The following is a 19,743-nucleotide window of genomic DNA, read 5'->3' as shown; positions in this document are numbered from 1 at the left end:
CCCACATGACATCATGAGGGAAAATCTAAGACAGGCTTGTTTCGGCACACATTTTCTGAAAGTAGATGAGAGAGGAGGGGAGGGAATGGATTTTTCTGGTACTTGAGGGAATTGTGGACAGGCCTGGGGTAAATATTTTTGTTAGAAAAGCCTGAAGAAGTGATTTTTGCAGTGGAGTGCACGGGGGGCAGTCGCCCCCCTCACGGCCCAACTGTTGAAAAACACGCGCTAAAGTGCCCTCTTGGGCGGCAAAATGAATGTTAAAGTGCACTCAATAGCCAAAATGTGTGTTACAGTGCCCTCCTGGGAGGCAAATTGTGTGTTAAAGTGCCCTCGAGAGACAAAATGTGTGTTTAAGTGCCCTCTTGGAAGGCAAAATGTGTGTTAAAGTGCACTCTCAATACCAAAATGTGTGTTAAAGTGTACTCTTGGGAGGCAAAATGCGTGTTAAAGTACACTCGATAGCCAAAATGTGTGTTAAAGTGCCCTTGAAAGCCAAAATGTGTGTTAAAGTGCCCTCTTGTGAGGAAAAACGTGTGATGAAGTGCCCTCCTGGTAACTCCACGGTAACTGCCCTCTTTGGAGGAAAAAACACACTAAACTAAATTGATCTATATTGAGCCAGAACTATATCTCACAGAACCAGTTTGGATCATCTGGTGCTAATATGGTGTTAAAATGCACTAGAATAGAGGAAATGGCATCTACTTCATTGAAAATGTTCTGGGGGAAGACCCCCACCCCTCTTCAGTGCTGTATGTGCTCTTTTTTTTCTTTTCACCCCTGCCCTTGAAATAGTCTGTGCACGCCACTGGATTTTTGCACAACATGATTATTAACTCTTTCTAAGCTCTGTCAAAAGTATTTGAAACAAGGTGAATAGCAAGCAGGGAAAGTTTGGATTCATCTGGTAGAAGTGAGATAGCTTTACTGCGAGAGCAGTGTTGTTCCAGTCTAAGAGTGTGCATCGAATATGATATATACATTTCAAATGGCTTTCATTCTTTGAGATGTGAATTTGGATGTCAATAAGAATAAAGAATAAAAATTGTCTTCACGGTAGATCCGTGTGGACGTATTGAAACAACAAGTTCATGTATTTCTGTGCGGTTAAATGGCATGCTATAAATAAAAAGGTCAGAATTATGACAGAATAACAGACACTGCAACAATATTGAGCATTTACTTTTCTTTTCTAAGTTCAACCTGGCCTGGACACACGTTCAAATATAATGATGAGCAGAGTTTGAAATCTGAAGTTTTGTAGGCTTTTTGGGTATTAATATTTAACATTTGTGCATACCCTGTCGTTCTCTGGCTGTTACCTACAAAAATGCTTCAAATATTTCATTTGCTTGCTTTGATTACTTTGACATAAATGAAGAAGGACATCCATGAATGTGCAACCCAGCACATTCAGAGTAAAGAGCAGCACAAAACCAGATATTGTTGGTGAAATAAAGTTATTTATTACAAAAGAAGTATAATTGTGCAACAAATTAAATATCCAGGTTATGCATATCTACATTGACCAAACAGACTTTTCCTTAATTTACATTTGTAAATTAACCCTGCAGATACCTTATTTTTGGACATTAGCGCCATTTGTGATCGATTAACTCATCTAACTCAGGCTAAATTTCAAGGACTTTCTATTAATTGTTATAATAATATGTCATAAAGTTATTTTGTGTGAGTATTGGGGCGATGGTGGTCGGTGGTGGTGAGGGCAGTGGGGGCCTCATATCAGAGTCTGCCTAAGGCCTCACTTTGGCCAGGAGAGCCCTGTTTACACACTAACTACTTTAAAAAAAAGCAATGATGTTAAATCCTAACTAACTACACTTACTAACCAAAGCTAACAACAAATAACAGCACGCTGTAACCTTGTGTGTCTAAACAGACATAACAAAATCTACGTGTGAATTTGTCTGCTGAAAACTAAACTATTACCTGACCCATTAATTGAAACAAGTGTCTAGACAAATGTAATCACAAAAAAATAAGAACAGACACAAGAGGTACAGCGGCGAGCTGAAACAAAATGAAGCTGCACTCCAAATATTGGCAGTCCAGGCTTTTAAAGGGGTTGGGCTGACTGGTGCTATATCCTCTGATTGGCCAGCCTCCAGCGCAAGGTTTAATAAGGTCAGGTTTAAGCCTGGCTTCCTCAAAATAAACTGAGAAAAAATACTGTCAACCAAACAAGCATCCGAACAGACCTCCAATCACTGACACCAGCAGAAGAACAAAGGGGTTGGAGGATACGGCTTCCCCTCTGCCCCTGGTCCTACGTCTGCGCTCTAGTTCTCTCCTCTTCACTTCGAGATCATTGTCATACTTCTCCTTCATCCGTCTCCTCTCTTCTTCCCTCTCCTGTCTCTCTCTCCTCCTCTCTGCCTCCCTCTCCTGTCTCTCCCTCTCTCTCTCCTTGTCCATCTCCTCCCTCTCCCTCCTCCTCTCCTCCTCTCTCTCCTTCCTCTCACTTTCTCTCTCAGCCTGGAATAGCTCTGTCATCTTCTTCATCTGCTCCTCATACAGAGCCTTGACTTTCCTCTCCAGCTCCTCTCTTTCTTTGCGTATTTGTTCTTCTTTCTCCTTCAGGATGCGTTGTCTCTCCTCCTCCAGGGCCCTCTCGGCCTCCTGGAACATCTCGTTGGTGTAGTGGCTCCCTCCGTTCTTCTGGACCATACTTCGGATCTTCTGGAGCAGCTCAGGGACCTGTGAGTAGAGATGCAAGGATTAGAAATGTAACGATGCAATCATAGTCTGAAAACTTGGAGGTAGGCCTCTACATGCTTTATAAGTGATGGGTAAAATCTCAAAACTAATTCTAAAACTAACAGGGAGCCACTGTTAAAAAGCTAAGACTGGGATGATCCAAGGGACGTCATGGGGGGCTCAGCCCTAAGGGTTAAAGGTGAGGCATGTGCATAGTGCATGCAAAATTCTATATGACACCATAAAATACTTCATTAATATTCTATTATGAGTTGTAGAGCATTTATTAGCACTTACTATCTGCCTCACTCTCCTTTATGTCCCTGCTGTCTTTGGAAGACCCTCTGTCTATCCTTTCCTGAACCTTTATTAAGTTTTCCTTTTTTAATAACAGTCTCAGTGAGTTCATGAGTTGGTAATAAATGTCTATATGTTGGGGTGAGTTCAGGGAAAAGGTGTTGGAAAACATATCCATTAATGCAGTGGTTCTCAAGCTTTTTAGCCTGCGACCCCCAGAATAAAGGTACCAGAGACCAGGGACCCCCAGAATAAAGGTACCAGAGACCAGGGACCCCCAGAGTAAAGGTACCAGAGACCAGGGACCCCCACTGCACCTGAAGGTGGTTGAACACAGCCAGGAACATTCAAGAATAGTCATGTGGAGACAAGGCCGCCCATAAAGAGGGATAAGGGGAAAGGTTTCTGGGACCCAGCCAAAGTGGGGTCCATGGAGGTCAGGAAAATCATGATCCACTGTGAAGTTGCGCTGTGAAAACCATATTTCATATTTGACCTAAATAATAACCACTCTTATCAAGAAAGAAATAATCTCTCTATCTATTCATGTGTCGTAAATAGCCTTCTTAAAATGAAAAGAACTTTTGTTAAAAACATATTTAAAATGGGTGAAAAATTGCTTAAATTAGAAAATAATGGCAAGAAATGGTAAAAAGGTGTTGAAATTGGATTTTTAAAGAACACAAATGGGTTAAAAGTGGCAAAAAACAACCAAAAATGGATTAAATTGGCAAAAACATCATCATAAAATACAGTTATGGGAGAGGATCTGCAGGAAGTGACTGAATAAAAGTGTTATGTTAAAGGCATAATTAGTTTTAGTTCAAACACAAGACAGAACATTCAATGAATAAACTTCCTGAAGAGATGCACCAACAACAGACATCCTCTGCTCTCTTTCTCTCATGCATGTTCCTCTGTTTAAATTTTGGCACTGAAAGCCTGTTTTCTTTGTGAGGAAAACAGATCTTTTGATGTGACTTGCTATGAATCTTTACTGATGATAACATTTAAGGCCACAATTGGCCACTAAAGAGCGACATGCAGCCTGAGAGCTGCAGGTTGAGTATGCATTGAACAGATCTCTTAAAGCCAGTATGAAGCCTGGCCGCTGAATACTGAGGGATTTTCTAAGTGATACCAGTAAAAAGGGGAATTGCAATTCTCCATTCTGGAGAAGATGACGGCAGATCTGATCGCGAGTTTTGGTTTTATTTTGGAGATGTTGCATCAATAATAAAAGCACTATTTAACAGCTGTTTTAATATGAGGTTAAGACTACAAATCAATGAGTACACCTGTATTCAGGCAGAGTTTCATACCTGATACTAATGGACCAGAGTTGCTGTTAATGGAAAAGGAGTGTTAACCATGTCGTCCTTACCTGAAAACAATCCTTGTTCTTGTTGTTGAAGACGTGGTACTGCCCGTTACATCTGGCCACGAGTTCCTGCAGTTCGGGGCTTTCAGCCAAAAAGTCCTCAATGGTGGTACCTTCAAGCAGGTCCCCGTGAGTGAAGAGGACCATGCTGTATCTGTCTGCTGCCTGGCCGAAGATCTCCTGAATCCTCTGCACCGTGTTCATCTCCTCTGCAGTGTATCTGCCCAGTCTGATGATCACCAGGAACACGTGGGGTCCAGGAGCAGCATACATGATGCACTTAGCGATGTCTTTCTCTGTTTTCTCCAGCTCATATCTGGTGTCAAAGAAGCCCGGGGTGTCGATAACAGCAACCTTCTGACCGTCTACTGTACCATTACCCTTCGTAGTCTCCACAGTCATCGACTTGGCGCTGAACTTTGATTCGAAACACTCTCGACCCAGGATGGTGTTTCCGGTGGCGCTCTTCCCAGTTCCAGTCTTCCCCACCATCACTATCCTCAGCTCCTCGTTGTTGGTTATGGTTACGTTGGCTCCTGTGAAAGAGAATGGCGTCGCTGTCTGGCCATGACCTCCAATCTCCAAAATCAAAACTTTTCAGGAAATAGGAAAAAGAAATCTGTGTTTTTCACATGATTTAACACCAAATTGTCATAGTCAGCATTCTGCTGGACTCATTTATTGGTTTAAAATTTGTAAAAATATACTCACAGCTGTAAAGGGGGACCAACAGCACTGATTTATGAAAACAAAAATCAAAATCATGAAAAAATGGAAATAGGAGGTTTTGACCAGACACCGACGATGAGGGACGTGAACATCAGGTTGTTGGTACATTGTGCTCGAGGCAGTTTAGACAAAAAACAAACATTCACACTGATGCATGACAGGCTAAAGCAGAGTTCCTGTTAGCCGGCATTTACTGGTCTTTGGTTGGTTTCACAGACGGATGTCCAGCAGATAAAAATATTAACAGCCAAAATTTCCAGCTGAAACATGCCAATTAGTAATAAGTTAATAGTGAATTAGATATTATATACTGTGTTACCTTGAAGATGGACTGTATTGCAAGAATCCTTTAAAATAAACTCATAGTAATTTCAATATGACACACTTTCTGTTTAGTGCTGGGGTCATTTATGTACGTAACACAACACATGCTTAATTTAGGTGGTGATTATGTCAAACAAAGCTGATCTCTGAGGAAGTTCAGAGCTTCTGAAAACTATACTGTTACATCTACAATATGTAAGGATTTTGAGTCAGTTACTACAGAAATAGAGAATTTTCGTGGATTTCTATGAGTGGGTAAATCTACCTATGACCAATTCTCTGATGAAGTGGAACCGTATTCAACACAGAATCACGTCATGCAGAACGGCTTGGATCACCATAGCTGGGTCTTCATGCTCGGGGCGTCCTGCCTAATCAGCATCAGCAGTGTTGGAGGAGCCATCCATGAGAGGAGGACTGTACTGAACTTTACTTTTTCTCTCCAGATGAAACCTAATGGTTGGATTTAGTGCATTAGTAGAGGTTACAGTTGAGATCATCAGTTTATGAGGACTAGTATGGGACAACTGTCGGTAAGACTTGATAGTCATTTGTAGTACGGAGTTTTAAGGTGGTGTCTAGTTAACGGAGCACTGGTTAGTTACTTGTTGGGACAGTTTATTGGTGTTTTTAGTGGAGGATGGTATTTGGCTGTTGTAAGCTGCTATGTCATGGTAGCAGCTAATGTGCTAATGGGCTAACTTAGAGCTAACGGGGCTGATGTGAAGCTAAGTGCTGTTGTTGTTTATGGGTTAAACGTATTGGCGTGCAACTGACTGCATGTGTTTTAGAGAGTGACAGGATTTTCATTCCCATCCCCCTCCCACAGAAATAATCCTGTCCTGTTCCAATCCCAAACCAGAGTAAAAGAAATACCATAAGAAGAATAACTCCCGCTCCCACTCCCCTTTTTTAAATCCTTCTACTCCCGTCCCCTCCCACTCATTTGATCAATTAGCGCCATCATGTTTGACTGTCATAAACGTTTCTAAAATGTGTGACTTCCCTGCAAATTCTGTAAGCTTGATAAATGGATCGTTCTGTTTACTTCTCATTGTAAGGCACATTTTGCCTCATCTGACTGTCTGCCTTCACTTTGTTCCATTTCAAATAGGATGTTACTTGCATTGTTGGAGGAAGTGTCGGCTGCAGCAGTGCTGTTTCAGTTGTGGGAAGTGTAGTTCGTGTTGACTACTGAAAGAAAACTAAAGGTAAAATGTCTGCCAAGTGTGGCCAATAGGTGGTGCTTCTGTCCATTTTCTGCTAAAAAATAATAAAATAAACATTAAACCTGCATTTATACATAAAAATAATGCTTGGAGTGTTCTTTTGTCCTCATGGTGTAATGGTAGCCAAGAATACTAATTAACTAGTGCCTGGACCTTCCAGACACAGTTGTCTTTATACTACAATCACTGAAACACATTCACTGCACACAGGTGAGCCCCATTTGGCAAAACAGACTCAGACACTTGTGAGGTTATTTCTTGCTCTTGTTAAAGAGCAGTTCTGCTTTATCAATACCCCGTATTCTTCAAGAATAGTGCAGCAGCAACAGTACAATATCTGAGTCAAACTGTGCATCTCATCACAGTATCACTGAGCTGTCACACAAGCACTCATCATCATGACTTACAGAGGTAGTTAGGAGCCTTGTTGAGGTTGTAGAAGCTGCCAGCCATGTTAGGGTTGTAAGCTAAGCCGTCCACGTTCAGGTCAAAGACAGTGGAGTCGATCCTGTAGCTGTAGCTGAGGTGGATATGCTGATTCAGTCTGCTGTGGTTCCTTATATGCTTTTTCTGAGCACCACCCACAGGCAGCTCACACAGCTCAGAATGAAAGTGAAAGGAAGAAAGAGTGAGAGGAAGTGAAACTTACAGTCTTTGTGTTCAGTCAGTGCAGTTGTAACAGACACTGCACCAAGACTACAGGTTTGGACGGCACATGTTATTTTAGTGGAGCCTGTTAACCCTTTAAGCCAGTTGTTCCCAAAGTGGGCCCCACCGGGGGGGGGGGGGGGGGGGGGGGCACAGCAAGGCCAGGCTAAGCAGCACCAGCTGACTACATCAGCTGTTGAAGAGGAGCAGTTTATTGAAATCTCCTCAGATTCAGCAATATTATTGCAGTTCAAGTCCAGGACATTGTCAGCATTTTTGGACTGGACTAGTGAAGGAGTGGGTGTAGCTCAGCAGGAGAGCCTTTACCACACTTTTTCCCTTTGCATCATCCTACCTGTGTGAGGATGTTGCAAAAGGCTGCTGCCTCTATAATACAAAATCAAATCACAGCTGCATTGAAAATGAACTGAGAGTGTCAGTCTCACAGCTGCGAGACGCAAAAAGATCTGTAGCACCAAATAACCCCTCAGTTGTCACTGAATTATTGTAGGACTAGGTGTATAAGTTTTAAAGATGTTCATGAAGTCTTTTATTTTCAGGGATTGTTCTTCTTCAGAGAGTCAGATTGGTTTTATGTTGTGGTAAATTCTAAAAAAAAATGTTTGCAAAAAATGTGAATAACGGTGTGTTTGTCGTACATTTACATGTTTTTACATGTGGGTACATACGGTGAAGAGTGGGGGGGCCTGAAACATTTTTATCTGCCAAAGGGGTCCAATAAAGAAAGTTTGGGGACCACTGCTTTAAGCCCATCAGCAACAATAGTCCATGATTGTTGTTCCCTTCTATAAATAGATGTTTCAATGTTGTACATGCTTTTCTATCAGAGATATGTGAGTAGAAACATTAGGAAACAGTCGCAAGAGAAATAAGCAGTGCACTTCCTGTCACGTGACACTGTTGAATTCCTGACTCGTTTATCGAGAGCAGAACAGCAACAAATCCTCACAAGAAAAGATCCTTTTCATATAGTAATGAGGTTCTAATGGTTGATAATTATATATAAACATAATTATGAAAATCTCGACAGCATTAATGATCAACTGGAGGCCCGGGGGCCACATCAGGCCCCCCACTGCTTCCCATCGGGCCCCCAGATGATGAATAAGATTCAGAATATATACATGGTTGTGTTTAGGTTATCTCTTCTTTCTTTCTGTTTTAATCCGTACATATATTAAAGTTACCCCCAGAATAATTGGGATTGAAACAGTTTTTTAAGATTGCCTTAGTTCTACAAATTATTATTTTATTATTAATCATTATTATTATTAGCAAATAAGGTGCATGACAAACATATACTCGTCAGTCCATTATTGATTAAAGCTGCTGCCTTCTGCAAAAACTCCACAGTTCAGGAGCTTTGAGAGTGTACAAAACAAAACACCTGTTTCTTTTATGTGTCTTGCACCATTTAATATCCACATCAAATCCAGTGATGGCAGCCCCAGAAATACGGCTTAGACATCTCAGTCGCCTCCTTTTATTTATTTCATTTTGTTTAACCAGGATTTATTCCCACTGAGATACAGAAGTCTCTTTTACAAGGGAGTCCTGGCCAAGACAGCAGCATAAGTTTCAGACATAGGACATTAAACAGGACATAGAACAAAGGTTACATCAGTCAACAAATCAGCAGCTTTCAGCAGAAAAACGTGCACACACTGGCCAAATGTTCCCTAATTCTGGTTTTGAAATCTCCTAAACTAACACAACGCTCAAGTTTAAGACGACGCTGTGACTCTGACCAAGAGGATGGAGCAAAAACATTAAAAGCTCTTTGACCAAAGACAGAGCGAGTGCAAGGAATCTCATACATGATGAATCCATGGGAACGAAGATTAAAGCTGCTGACAGCTTTTGGAGTCAGTAAAGAAAAAAGATAAGAAGGTAATTTATGTAAAATAGCCTTATAAAGAAAAATGTACCAGTGTTTCATCCCTCTATTGTATAAGGACGACCAGCCAAGTTCCTCATATGACTTTATGACTCAGTTCACTGCTAAAGGCTTCAAATAATACAATAACTTTATTTATCCCTGCAGGGAAATTCAATACAGTTCAAAGTACAGTTCAAAGAAAATAAAAGCAAACACTAAATAATAAGGCAAAAATGGGTTTATTTAATCTAGTTTATTTAATCTATGCTGTGATTAATCATGATTAATCAAGCATAGGGATGTGATTAACTTGATTGTTTTTTAAAATCAATTAACAGCACTAATTATATATATATCAGGGGTGTAACGATTCATCGATCTGGATCAATATATCGATTGATTAATGATTCAGTCAAATCAATTGAAAGTATACACATCGATATTAGTCGCCATTTTTACCTTATGCTTTTATTTTGAAAGTTCCCCCATGTGCTTGGTTATGACAGTTTCCGCCCATCCGCTGGTCACAACACCGCTAGGCACAGATAGCAGGTAATGGCAAGCAGCCAAGAGACTATCAATACTGTGTTTTTTTACTTTATGTGAAAAGTAACAGATTGTGGTAAATGGGTATATATATATATATATATATATATATATATATATATATATATATATATATGATATTTTTGCACTGCTCTTTAATAATAATTGTCAACATGTGTTTACATGAACATATCTCTGTAGGGAAGTTTTTTGTAAAATCATTGACCTGTTTGAACACCATCTGCTGGCAGTTTCATATCTTTCATTTCCACTCGACAGGAGGAGCAGTGAACAGGATGTTAGAAAACTGCTGCCTTTTCCTGTAAATGGGGTGAAGGGGGGGTCATGCTATCAGAGAAACAGGGGAAGTTCCTGAACAAAGGCAGGCATTGAAAACAAGCCAAGCCGCAGAACATACTAAAGACAGTCTGTAGGTCAGTCTGCAGGAGGGTGGAAAATGTTCCTCTGAGGTTTTTACTCAAGCTGAAAGTGAAAGGGACACAGCAGACCACTGAAACCTGGTGTGTGAACTTGTTCTGTATGCACTTCTCATGCTGTTTAAATAACTTCATCAGCACTTTTAAAACAATGTTTCTGCATGAGCAGAAGCACACAAAAATAAAGTCTGAGCACACAAACAGGAGCTAAAGACACATAGCTGGTGTTTCAAGAGAATTTACCCTTGAAAGTAACTGAAACTAAAACGATATGCAAGTTTGAGTTCTGAAGCTCTCCTAAGAGCTGATGAAGAGCTCGTATTTAACATTTGTGTATGTCCTGTCGTTCTCTGGCTTTGTTACCTGCTAAAATGCTTCAAATATTTCATTTGCTTGCTGTGATAACTGACATGAAGAAGGGCCTCCATGCACATGTGCAAACCAGCGCATTCAGGGTAAAGAGCAGCAACACAAAACCAGATGGTGTTGGTGAAATTAAGTTATTTATTACAAAAGAAGTAAAATTGTGCAACAAATTAACTATCCAGGTTATAAACATCTACATTAACCAAACATAAATGTTTCCTGTCACACATGATGAAGACAGACAGATGAACATAAGAGGCACAGCGGTGAGCTGAAACAAAACTGCACTCCAAATGTTGGCAGTCCAGGTTTTTACAGGAGTTGGGCTGACTGCTGCCATCCTCTGATTGGCTGATTGGGTGACTGCAGCTGCTCAGCAGTCAGCTTTACCTTGCAGCAGCAGCACAGGTGGCAGGAATCAGCCTGGAGGAAGCAACACACACAAACACACACTCCAACAGAAGGTCAGTGTCACAGGAGAGGTAACATGGTACAATATGTCTGTCTTTGCAGGTAAGCATCTACCTCCAGAGGTCCTGGTCAGATTGGGACAGAGAGGCAGGCATTTTTTTATCATTATCAAAAGTTGTAAAGAGTCCCAAATAACTGACCCGTACCATGCTACCTTTTTGGCACCCTTCCATAGCGGTGCCAGGCTTACCTATCATTTCAAAAAAGAAGGAGCTACAAACACAGTAGAGGATTTGTACTGACGTCATTATTCAGTGTGAAACACGACTGTGTGCTCCACGAGGAGTGGCATTTTCTCGTAATAATGTCTCAGAAGTAATTATTTTGTAATTAGGTGGTATTTTCACTAAGTTTTACCTCCTAAACATGAATGTAACCCCTGACCCCAACCCTAAAACTTAGCTGAAAATTATTCAGCTTAATTTAGTGGGCCAAAATAAAGAAATTACCCGGGCCTTATTAGCAACTTACCATCTTATTTCAATTCATTAGAAATTACTTGGTAAAATAACACCTAATTACCAGAGATTTACCACCATATTACAAGGGTAAGGTTAGGTTGGTTTGGGGTAAAATAACACCTAATTACCAGAGAATACCTCAACATTATGAGGAATTACTTGATAATTAATACTGGGTAATTTCTTTCTTTACATTATCAAGCGATAATGACCATCTTATCTTGAGAAAGTACTAGATTATTCCCACTTTAACAAGGTTGCCAGGTTTAACAGATACCAAACAAGCAAGTAAACAGGCGTACAAACCCACCGATCAGAATAGCAAAGGGGTTCATAGATTCAGCTTCCTCTCTGGCCCTGATCTCATGTCTGCTCTCTAGTTCTCTCATCTTCACTTGCAGATCATTGTCATACTTCTCCTTCATTTGTCTCCTCTCTTCTTCCCTCTCCTGTCTCTCTCTCCTCCGCTCTGCCTCTCTCTCCTCTCTCTCTCTCTTTCTCTCCTCATTCATCTCCTCCCTCTCACTCCTCCTCTCCTCCTCTCTCTCCTTCCTCTCCCTCTCTCTATCAGCCTGGAGTAGCTCCGTCATCTTCTTCATCTGCTCCTCATACTGAGCCTTGACTTTCCCCTCCAGCTCCTCTCTTTCTTTGCGTATTTGTTCTTCTTCCTCCTTCAGGATGCGTTGTTTCTCCCTCTCCAGAGCCCTCTCGGCCTCCTGGAACATCTCGTTGGTGTAGTGGCTCCCTCCGTTCTTCTGGACGATACTTCGGATCTTCTGGAGCAGCTCAGTCACCTGTGAGTAGAGATGCAAGGATTAGAATTTCAATGATGTGATCATAGTTCTGATCATCATAAAGACAACCCAAGTAAATACAAAATGCAGAAAGATCTCAGAAAGAAACACACCATGCCACCATCGAAAGACATTCAAGAACAAATGAGAAACAAAGTGATTGAAATCTATCAGTCTGGAAAGGGTTATAAAGCTATTTCCAAGGCTTTGGCACTCCAGTGAACCACAGTCAGAGCCATTATCCACAAATGGAGAAAACTGGAAACAGTGGTGAACCTTCCCAGGAGTGGTCGGCCAACCAAAGTGACTCCAAGAGTGCAATGACGACTCATCCAGGAGGTCACAGAAGAACCCAGAACCACATCCAAAGACCTGCAGGCCTCACTGGCCTCAGTTAAGGTCAGAGTTCATGACTCAACCATAAGAAAGACACTGGGCAACAATGGCATCATGGGAGAGTTCCAAGGCCACAACAACTGCTGACAAAAAAGAACACAAAGGCTTGTCTCACATTTTCCGAGAAACATCATGACTTTTGGAGAAATATTCTGTGGACTGACGAGATAAAAGTTGAACTTTCTGGAAGGTGTGCGGCCCGTTACATCTTGAGTAAAAATAACAGCATTTGGTAAAAAAGAACATCATGCCAACAGTCAAACATGGTGGTGGCAGTGTGATGGTCTGGGGCTGCTTTGCTGCTTCAGGACCTGGACCACTTGCTGTGACTGATGGAACCATGAATTCTGCTGTTTACCAGAAATCCTGAAGGCCAACGTCCGGCCATCAGTTCATGACCTCAAGCTCAAGCACTCTTGGTTTATGCTGTAGGACAACAACCCAAAACATACCAGCAAGTCCACCTCTGAATGGCTCAAAAAGAAACAAAATTAAGACTTAAATCCAATTGAGATGCTGTGGCGTGACCTTAAACGGGCAGTTCATGCTTGAAAAACCTCCAATATGGCTGAGTTAAAACAATTCTGTGAAAAAGAGTGGGCCAAAATTCCTCCACAGTGATGATCACCAGTTATAACAAATGCTTGATTTCAGTTATTGCTACCATTAGTGGACCAACCAGTAATTAGGTTCAGGGAGTAATTACTTTTTCACACAGGGTCAGATAGGTTTGGATTTTTTTCCCCTTAATAAATAAAGTCATCATTTAGAAACTGCATTTTTCTATTTATTTGGGTTGTGTCTTTAGGGCGGCATGGCGGCTCAGGGCTTAGCGCTGTTGCCTCACAGCAAGAAGGTCGCTGGTTCGCCTCCCGGTCAGGGCCAGGGGCCTTTCTGTGCGGAGTTCACACGTTCTCCGGGTACTCCAGCTTCCTCCCACCACCAAAAACATGCTCATTGGGTTAACTGGTGACTCTAAATTGCCCATAGGTGTGAATGTGAGTGTGCCTGGTTGTCTGTCTCTATATGTCAGCCCTGCGATTGACTGTTGACCAGTCCAGGGTGTACCCCGTCTCCCACCCGGTGACAGCTGGGATAGGCTCCAGTCCCCCTGCAAACCGGAGTGGAATAAGTGGTATAGAAAATGGATGGATGGATGTCTTTGTGAGATATTAAAATTGGTTAGATGATCTGAAACATTTAAGTTTGATAAATATGCAAAAACCTCAGGAATCAGAAAGGGGGCAGATGGGGGATTATCTGATCCCTGTGACGTCACAGTGGGACTAAGCCCCAAGGGTTTAAGGTAGTGCATGTGCAGAGTGCTCACAGAATTATATATCACACCTTAAAATACTCCATTATTAATCTATTATAAGTTGGACTATTGTCCACCCAACAGTTATAAGGAACGTCTTAAAAAAAATCAAAGTTTTCATTTAAGTTTGGCAATGAAAGTCTGTCTGCAGAAGATGAAAGTGTGGATGACTTTTTCAGATCTCACCATGTGTACTGGTTTTATTTTGGAGATGTTGCATCAATAACAAAAGCATGATTCAACATCTGTTTTAATATGAGGTTAAGACTACAAATCAATGAGTACACCTGTATTCAGGCAGAGGGTTTCATACCTGATACTAATGGACCAGAGTTGCTTTTCATACAAAAGGAGTGTTAACCATGTCATCCTTACCTGAGAGCGATCCTTGTTCTTGTTGTTGAAGACGTGGTACTGCCCGTTACATCTGGCCACGAGTTCCAGCAGCTCAGGACTTTCATCCAAGAAGTCCTCGATGGTGGTGCCTTCAAGCAGGTCCCCGTGAGTGAAGAGGACCATGCTGTATCTGTCTGCTGCCTGGCCGAAGATCTCCTGAATCCTCTGCACTGTGTTCATCTCCTCTGCAGTGTATCTGCCCAGTCTGATGATCACCAGGAACACATGGGGTCCAGGAGAAGCGTACACGATGCACTTAGCGATGTCTTTCTCTGTTTTCTCCGGCTCATATCTGGTGTCAAAGAAGCCCGGGGTGTCGATAACAGCAATCTTCTGACCATCTACTGTACCTTTACCTTTCACACTCTCCACAGTCATCGACTTGGCGCTGAACTTTGATTCGAAACACTCTCGACCCAGGATGGTGTTTCCGGTGGCGCTCTTCCCAGTTCCAGTCTTCCCCACCATCACTATCCTCAGCTCCTCGTTGTTGGTTATGGTTACGTTGGCTCCTGTGAAAGAGAATGGTGTCGCTGTCTGGCCATGACCTCCAATCTCCAAAATCAAAACTTTTCAGGAAATAGGAAAAAGAAATCTGTGTTTTTCACATGATTTAACACCAAATTGTTATAGTCAGCATTCTGCTGGACTCATTTATTGGTTTAAAATTTGTAAAAATATACTCACAGCTGTAAAGGGGGACCAACAGCACTGATTTATGAAAACAAAAATCAAAATCATGAAAAAATGGAAATAGGAGGTTTTGACCAGACACCGACGATGAGGGACGTGAACATCAGGTTGTTGGTACATTGTGCTCGAGGCAGTTTAGACAAAAAAACAAACATTCACACTGATGCATGACAGGCTAAAGCATAGTTCCTTTTAGCCGGCATTTACTGGTCTTTGGTTGGTTTCACAGGCATTTTTTTCACGATTAATCCCATTCCTTATAAAATTGACTACCTGACATTTCAAGAAATGTAAGTTAATTGTGAATCAGTCCTTTCCAGTGTGTAGTTTTGTGAATCAAATTAAGTCCGAGGATTTTATCATGTTAACTTTTACACTGATTATAGAAAAGGCACTGCACTGCTACACCAGTGTGGTCTGAAACCATGGTTTAGAGCTTAGACACAGTTTCAAAGAGCTTATTCTGTTAAGTACACTAGTGATGGGTCGTTAGTGAACGAGCCGGTTCAAAGAGCTGACTCTTTTTGCTGAGCCAACTCACTGGAAAGAGTTGAAATTCCCATTATTAAAATATACTGGTTTACTCTATTAAAGAAATATGCAGGAGTGCATGTACAAAATGACTCACTGACATCCAGTGATCCCCGATTAATGGACAGCATTTACATTTATCAGTTCTTCAGTTGCTTTCACTGTGTTAAATATCACGGTTAGGTTTGCTATTAGGGAAAGAGATTTCATTGACAAATTTTTCTTTTTACACTCTAATTTGTTTTTCTACCAAGGGTGCTGTACTTCCTGTTTGATTAAAAACCTGTTTTTATTTTGAAAAGAAATAAGGAACTTAACAGTAAGCAGTAAAAAGGTAAATGGTTGATAACAGAAGGTTCAGATGACCTCTGACTTGTCCACTTGTGAGTTTTTTAAAGTGAAATGAGCTTGCTTGGAGTGTTCTTTTGTCTTCACTGTGTAATGGTAGCCAGGAGTACTGATGAACCAGTGATTGGACCTTCCAAACAAAGGTGTCTTTATAATCCCACTCAGGTGATCGACATTTCATGAATAGTGAGACTAATCGGCTGGACCTCTGTTGAATCAGTCACTTTAAAGGGGCTGAATATTTATGCAGTCACTAATTTTGCATTACATATTTTTGTTCAATTGACAATACATCATAGAAATCTGTTCTGACTTTGACATTTAAGATTTTTTTGTACATTGTTTTTGGTTAAAAATAGCCAAATTATATTGACTATGATTGATTTGTTTTAAGTAATAAAGGGTAAAACAGCAGAGTTACATCTCGACACTTACATTTTTTCTGCCAATACCAGAGGAGGATTTATTTCATTAAATATACTGTCAAAACTTTGCAGCTGTGTATGGTCTCCTCTATGTCACACACTAGGACAAATACTGAGCAGACACTTTTATCCTAAGGGGCTCAGATCTGGGGACCACACTGGATAGTCATTGTGCTCTGGCCAGGATTTGAACCCTCACTCTCCTACATCAAAGTTAGCAATCAAACCACTGAGCTATCCAGTCACACACTGAGCCAGGAATATAGTTGAAGGCAGAAACAGGTGTTAAAGAGCATTTCTGCTTTATTTCTACCCTGTACTCTTCAAGAATAGTGCAGCAACATCAGTACAATGGGCTCTATGCACAAACTGCAGAGAGAACTGGACAAGGCCCGTGTGTCGTCAGTCGTCCGCTTACAATAGGCGGATTCAAACAGATCTTGAAGCCAATCCGCAGTGGCTTCCATATTGAAATCGCGGTCTCAACTGTACTTGAGATTAACCTAAAGGCCCGCCCACTAAGCTGACTTCCTGTCAGCTAGTTAGCTAGCATTCTGGTTGACAGAAATGTAACTTCTGCCTGTCGAGCTATCTGTCAGTCAAATGAGATGCAGCAATCAGTGCACAACAAGGTTTTGTATAAATATAACCTAAAAATATAACTTAAACCACTGATAATCAACTGGCAGCCCGAGGGCAAAATCAGGCCCCCCAAAGCTTTCTATCCGGCCCCCAGAAGATCATTAAATTCAAAAAGGAAGTATAGAAAATGTTGTGGTTTTAAGTGTTGACTTTTAATGTCTGCAGCTGTTAAATCCATCCCAAAAACAAGTAATACATTTTTTTTTCAAATAACTTGACATTTGATCTGTTTTTACAAAAAATCCCTTGTCGGCCGTTTAGGTAAATATCTAAAAAATGCAACTGTTTAAAAAATGGGTTAAGACTGGCGGAAATGCTGCAAAAATGGCCATATCAAGTGTTGAAAATGGGTTTGAGAGTGGCACAAAGGGAGAAAAAAATGGCAGGAAAAGTGGTTAGAAGAGGTTAAAATGTGGCAAAATGGGTAAAGATGGAAAAAAAGGGCAAAAAGTTTCAAAAGATGGTTGAAAATGGGGTGAAAAAAGTAATGAAAAGGTGTTAAACAGCAGCAAAAAAGGATAAAAGTGGCACAAAGTGGATAAAACATTCAGGAAAAGTGGTTAAAGAGGGGTTAAAGAATGGCAAAGTATCAAAAATGGTTTCAAAGTGGTAAAAATATAGCAAAAAATAGCCAGGCAGAGTAGTGAAACTGGGTTGGAAGGGGCAATAAGTAGCAAAAGGGGCAAGAAGTGGCAAAAAAAATTTAAAGTAGCAAAAATGGTCAAAAATGGGTTAAGAGTGGCAAAAATGTTGCAGAAATGTCCAAATGAACTAGTGAAAAGAGGATAAAGGGTGTCTTAAATGAGTTAATATTGGTGCTAAAACACAATTGACCTATGGCTAAGCCACGCCCCCTCCACTCACTCGGACAAACAATGAACATTCAGTGACAGGTGCTATTGCAGGTGTCACAGTAGGAGACAGTTCACAGGAGGCCATTGATGGTTTTTGGAGACAGAAAGATCACATATCATCTAAAAGTCACCAAAAGGGTCTAAACTAAGCATTGGAGTGATACATTAATCATTTTATTGTTGAGAAGGTTGATAAAAAGCTTCAGTTACAAGCCAAAATTCACAGGTCCCATCAAACGTGATAAACCGCATCTCGTTGCCATCACAATCTCAGACCACAAGATAGAGGATCAGCATCAGTATGGTCTACTGCACAATTATATCCAAAGAAGACACTTTTCTCGGTTTAGATGTGGCTTAGAAAAGGGTAAAAAATACACTCCGTCGCCCAGACTCTTAGGATACCTTGTGTTGGAGTCGCATGTACCCCATGAACACCGTCTGACCATTTTTAAACTTAAAATCTAAAAAAAAAAAAACCCTCATAAAACCGGACGAAAACAACTTTCTCCCATTAATTTCAATGGACGTCCAGGCAGAGGACGTCCGAGTGTATGGAACGGCTATACGTACTGTGATTGGCTCATCGCGTTTGAGGGTGAGACTTAGCTATAGGTCAATTGGGGAGTGCCCATTCTCTGGGATTTTTAGGAGCCCAGCCTATTCCGTGGGTAAAATATTCTGCATTTTGAACTTAAATACAAATACTTAGACAATGATATGTCAATTACACCAAAGCATTTATTGAATTTTGGTTTATTTTAAAGTCCGCCCCCCAGAGTCTCTGTCAAGGCTAAATCTGGCCCTTGTGCAAATGTACTTGATGACCCCTGACCTAAACGATTGTGGTACAAAATAACCCCCCCCCCCCCCCCCCATAGCCTACAGTGAGAGCACATGAAGACATCAGATAATGAGACATGTTTGGTTTTTTGAACCAGCCTGTAAACCAGTTTATTTATAGTGTAAAAATTGCCTTTTTAACATTCCTGCAGCCAGCCTCAACTGGACACTCATGGTATTGCTATTTTTCAGGACTGGAGGTTGCAGGTTGGCTCTATGCACAGCAGGGTGTGGGTATTTCTGGTGATAAATTAGGTGGCCAGACAACTTCCGCCCAATGTAAACCGTCCTATACTGTGTTCATTTGTCATTCTTTTTTGTTTGTTTTTTTTCGATTGTTGTTTGTGGTTGTTCTTTATCATAATGGTATCCAAATGTGATAAAATGACAAAATTTAATTGTGTTAACAGTTTGCTCCTGCAAACAGCAGGTAAACCACAGTAAACCACAAAAACCTGCCATCATACACCATTATCTCTTCTGCATTCAATCTTCAATCTGACCGGAAGTTTGTGAGCAGCATACTGTCAAAAGAGGAAGTGATGCATGCATAGAGCCCATAGATTCAATCTGAGTCAAACCCTGTCACTAATCCCAGTATCACTGAGCTGTCACACATGCACTCATCATCATGACTTACAGAGGTAGTTAGGAGCCTTGTTGAGGTTGTAGAAGCTGCCAGCCATGTTAGGGTTGTAAGCTAAGCCGTCCACGTTCAGGTCAAAGACAGTGGAGTCGATCCTGTAGCTGTAGCCGAGGTGAATGTGCTGATTCAGTCTGGTGTGGTTCCTCATGTGCTTTCTCTGAGCACCACCCACAGACAGCTCACACAGCTCAGAATGAAAGTGAAAGGAAGAAAGAGTGAGAGGAAATGAAACTTAAAGTCTTTGTTTTCGGTCAGTGCAGTTGAACCACGTGTAGCACCAGCATGGCAGGTCTGGAAGGCTCATGTTATTTTAGCTGGGCCTGTTAACCCTTTAGGCCCACCAGCAA

At 41.2% G+C, this 19,743-nt stretch overlaps 2 protein-coding genes across 2 annotated transcripts; both read right to left on the bottom strand.

Annotated features, from left to right (window-relative positions):
• Positions 1 to 1,458: 1,458 nt before the first annotated feature.
• Positions 1,459 to 7,196, bottom strand: LOC121508675 (GTPase IMAP family member 9-like). The gene is made up of 4 exons (XM_041785668.1): positions 7,089 to 7,196; positions 5,111 to 5,134; positions 4,403 to 4,992; positions 1,459 to 2,721 (listed from the first exon to the last, which is right to left on the bottom strand). The coding sequence occupies exons 1-4, from the start codon at positions 7,132 to 7,134 to the stop codon at positions 2,197 to 2,199; spliced, it is 1,185 nt and encodes a 394-aa protein (XP_041641602.1). The 5' UTR covers positions 7,135 to 7,196; the 3' UTR covers positions 1,459 to 2,196.
• Positions 7,197 to 10,696: 3,500 nt separating this feature from the next.
• Positions 10,697 to 19,512, bottom strand: LOC121508567 (GTPase IMAP family member 4-like). Its single transcript, XM_041785501.1, has 4 exons — positions 19,391 to 19,512; positions 15,102 to 15,125; positions 14,394 to 14,983; positions 10,697 to 12,304 (listed from the first exon to the last, which is right to left on the bottom strand). Exons 1-4 carry the CDS (start codon positions 19,434 to 19,436, stop codon positions 11,777 to 11,779), a joined length of 1,188 nt encoding a protein of 395 aa, XP_041641435.1. The 5' UTR covers positions 19,437 to 19,512; the 3' UTR covers positions 10,697 to 11,776.
• Between the last annotated feature and the right edge of the window lie 231 nt (positions 19,513 to 19,743).

This window comes from Cheilinus undulatus, linkage group 4 (assembly GCF_018320785.1).
Source record: "Cheilinus undulatus linkage group 4, ASM1832078v1, whole genome shotgun sequence".
In the NCBI taxonomy this organism is placed as follows: Eukaryota; Metazoa; Chordata; class Actinopteri; order Labriformes; family Labridae; genus Cheilinus; species Cheilinus undulatus.
Note: the sequence above shows the minus strand (reverse complement) of the source record. Positions and strands in the feature narration are given on the sequence as shown.

Bases quoted from the DNA above. Each gene is read 5' to 3' on its own strand.
- LOC121508675 (XM_041785668.1), bottom strand. From the start codon at position 7,134: ATGGCTGGCAGCTTCTACAACCTCAACAAGGCTCCTAACTACCTCT. The intron at 5,135-7,088 runs GTAAGTCATGAT...TTCATAAATCAG, and splicing joins CAAGGCTCCTAACTACCTCT to TGCTGTTGGTCCCCCTTTAC. The intron at 4,993-5,110 runs GTGAGTATATTT...TTTCCTGAAAAG, and splicing joins GTTGGTCCCCCTTTACAGCT to TTTTGATTTTGGAGATTGGA.
- LOC121508567 (XM_041785501.1), bottom strand. From the start codon at position 19,436: ATGGCTGGCAGCTTCTACAACCTCAACAAGGCTCCTAACTACCTCT. The intron at 15,126-19,390 runs GTAAGTCATGAT...TTCATAAATCAG, and splicing joins CAAGGCTCCTAACTACCTCT to TGCTGTTGGTCCCCCTTTAC. The intron at 12,305-14,393 runs GTAAGGATGACA...CTCTACTCACAG, and splicing joins AGAACAAGGATCGCTCTCAG to GTGACTGAGCTGCTCCAGAA.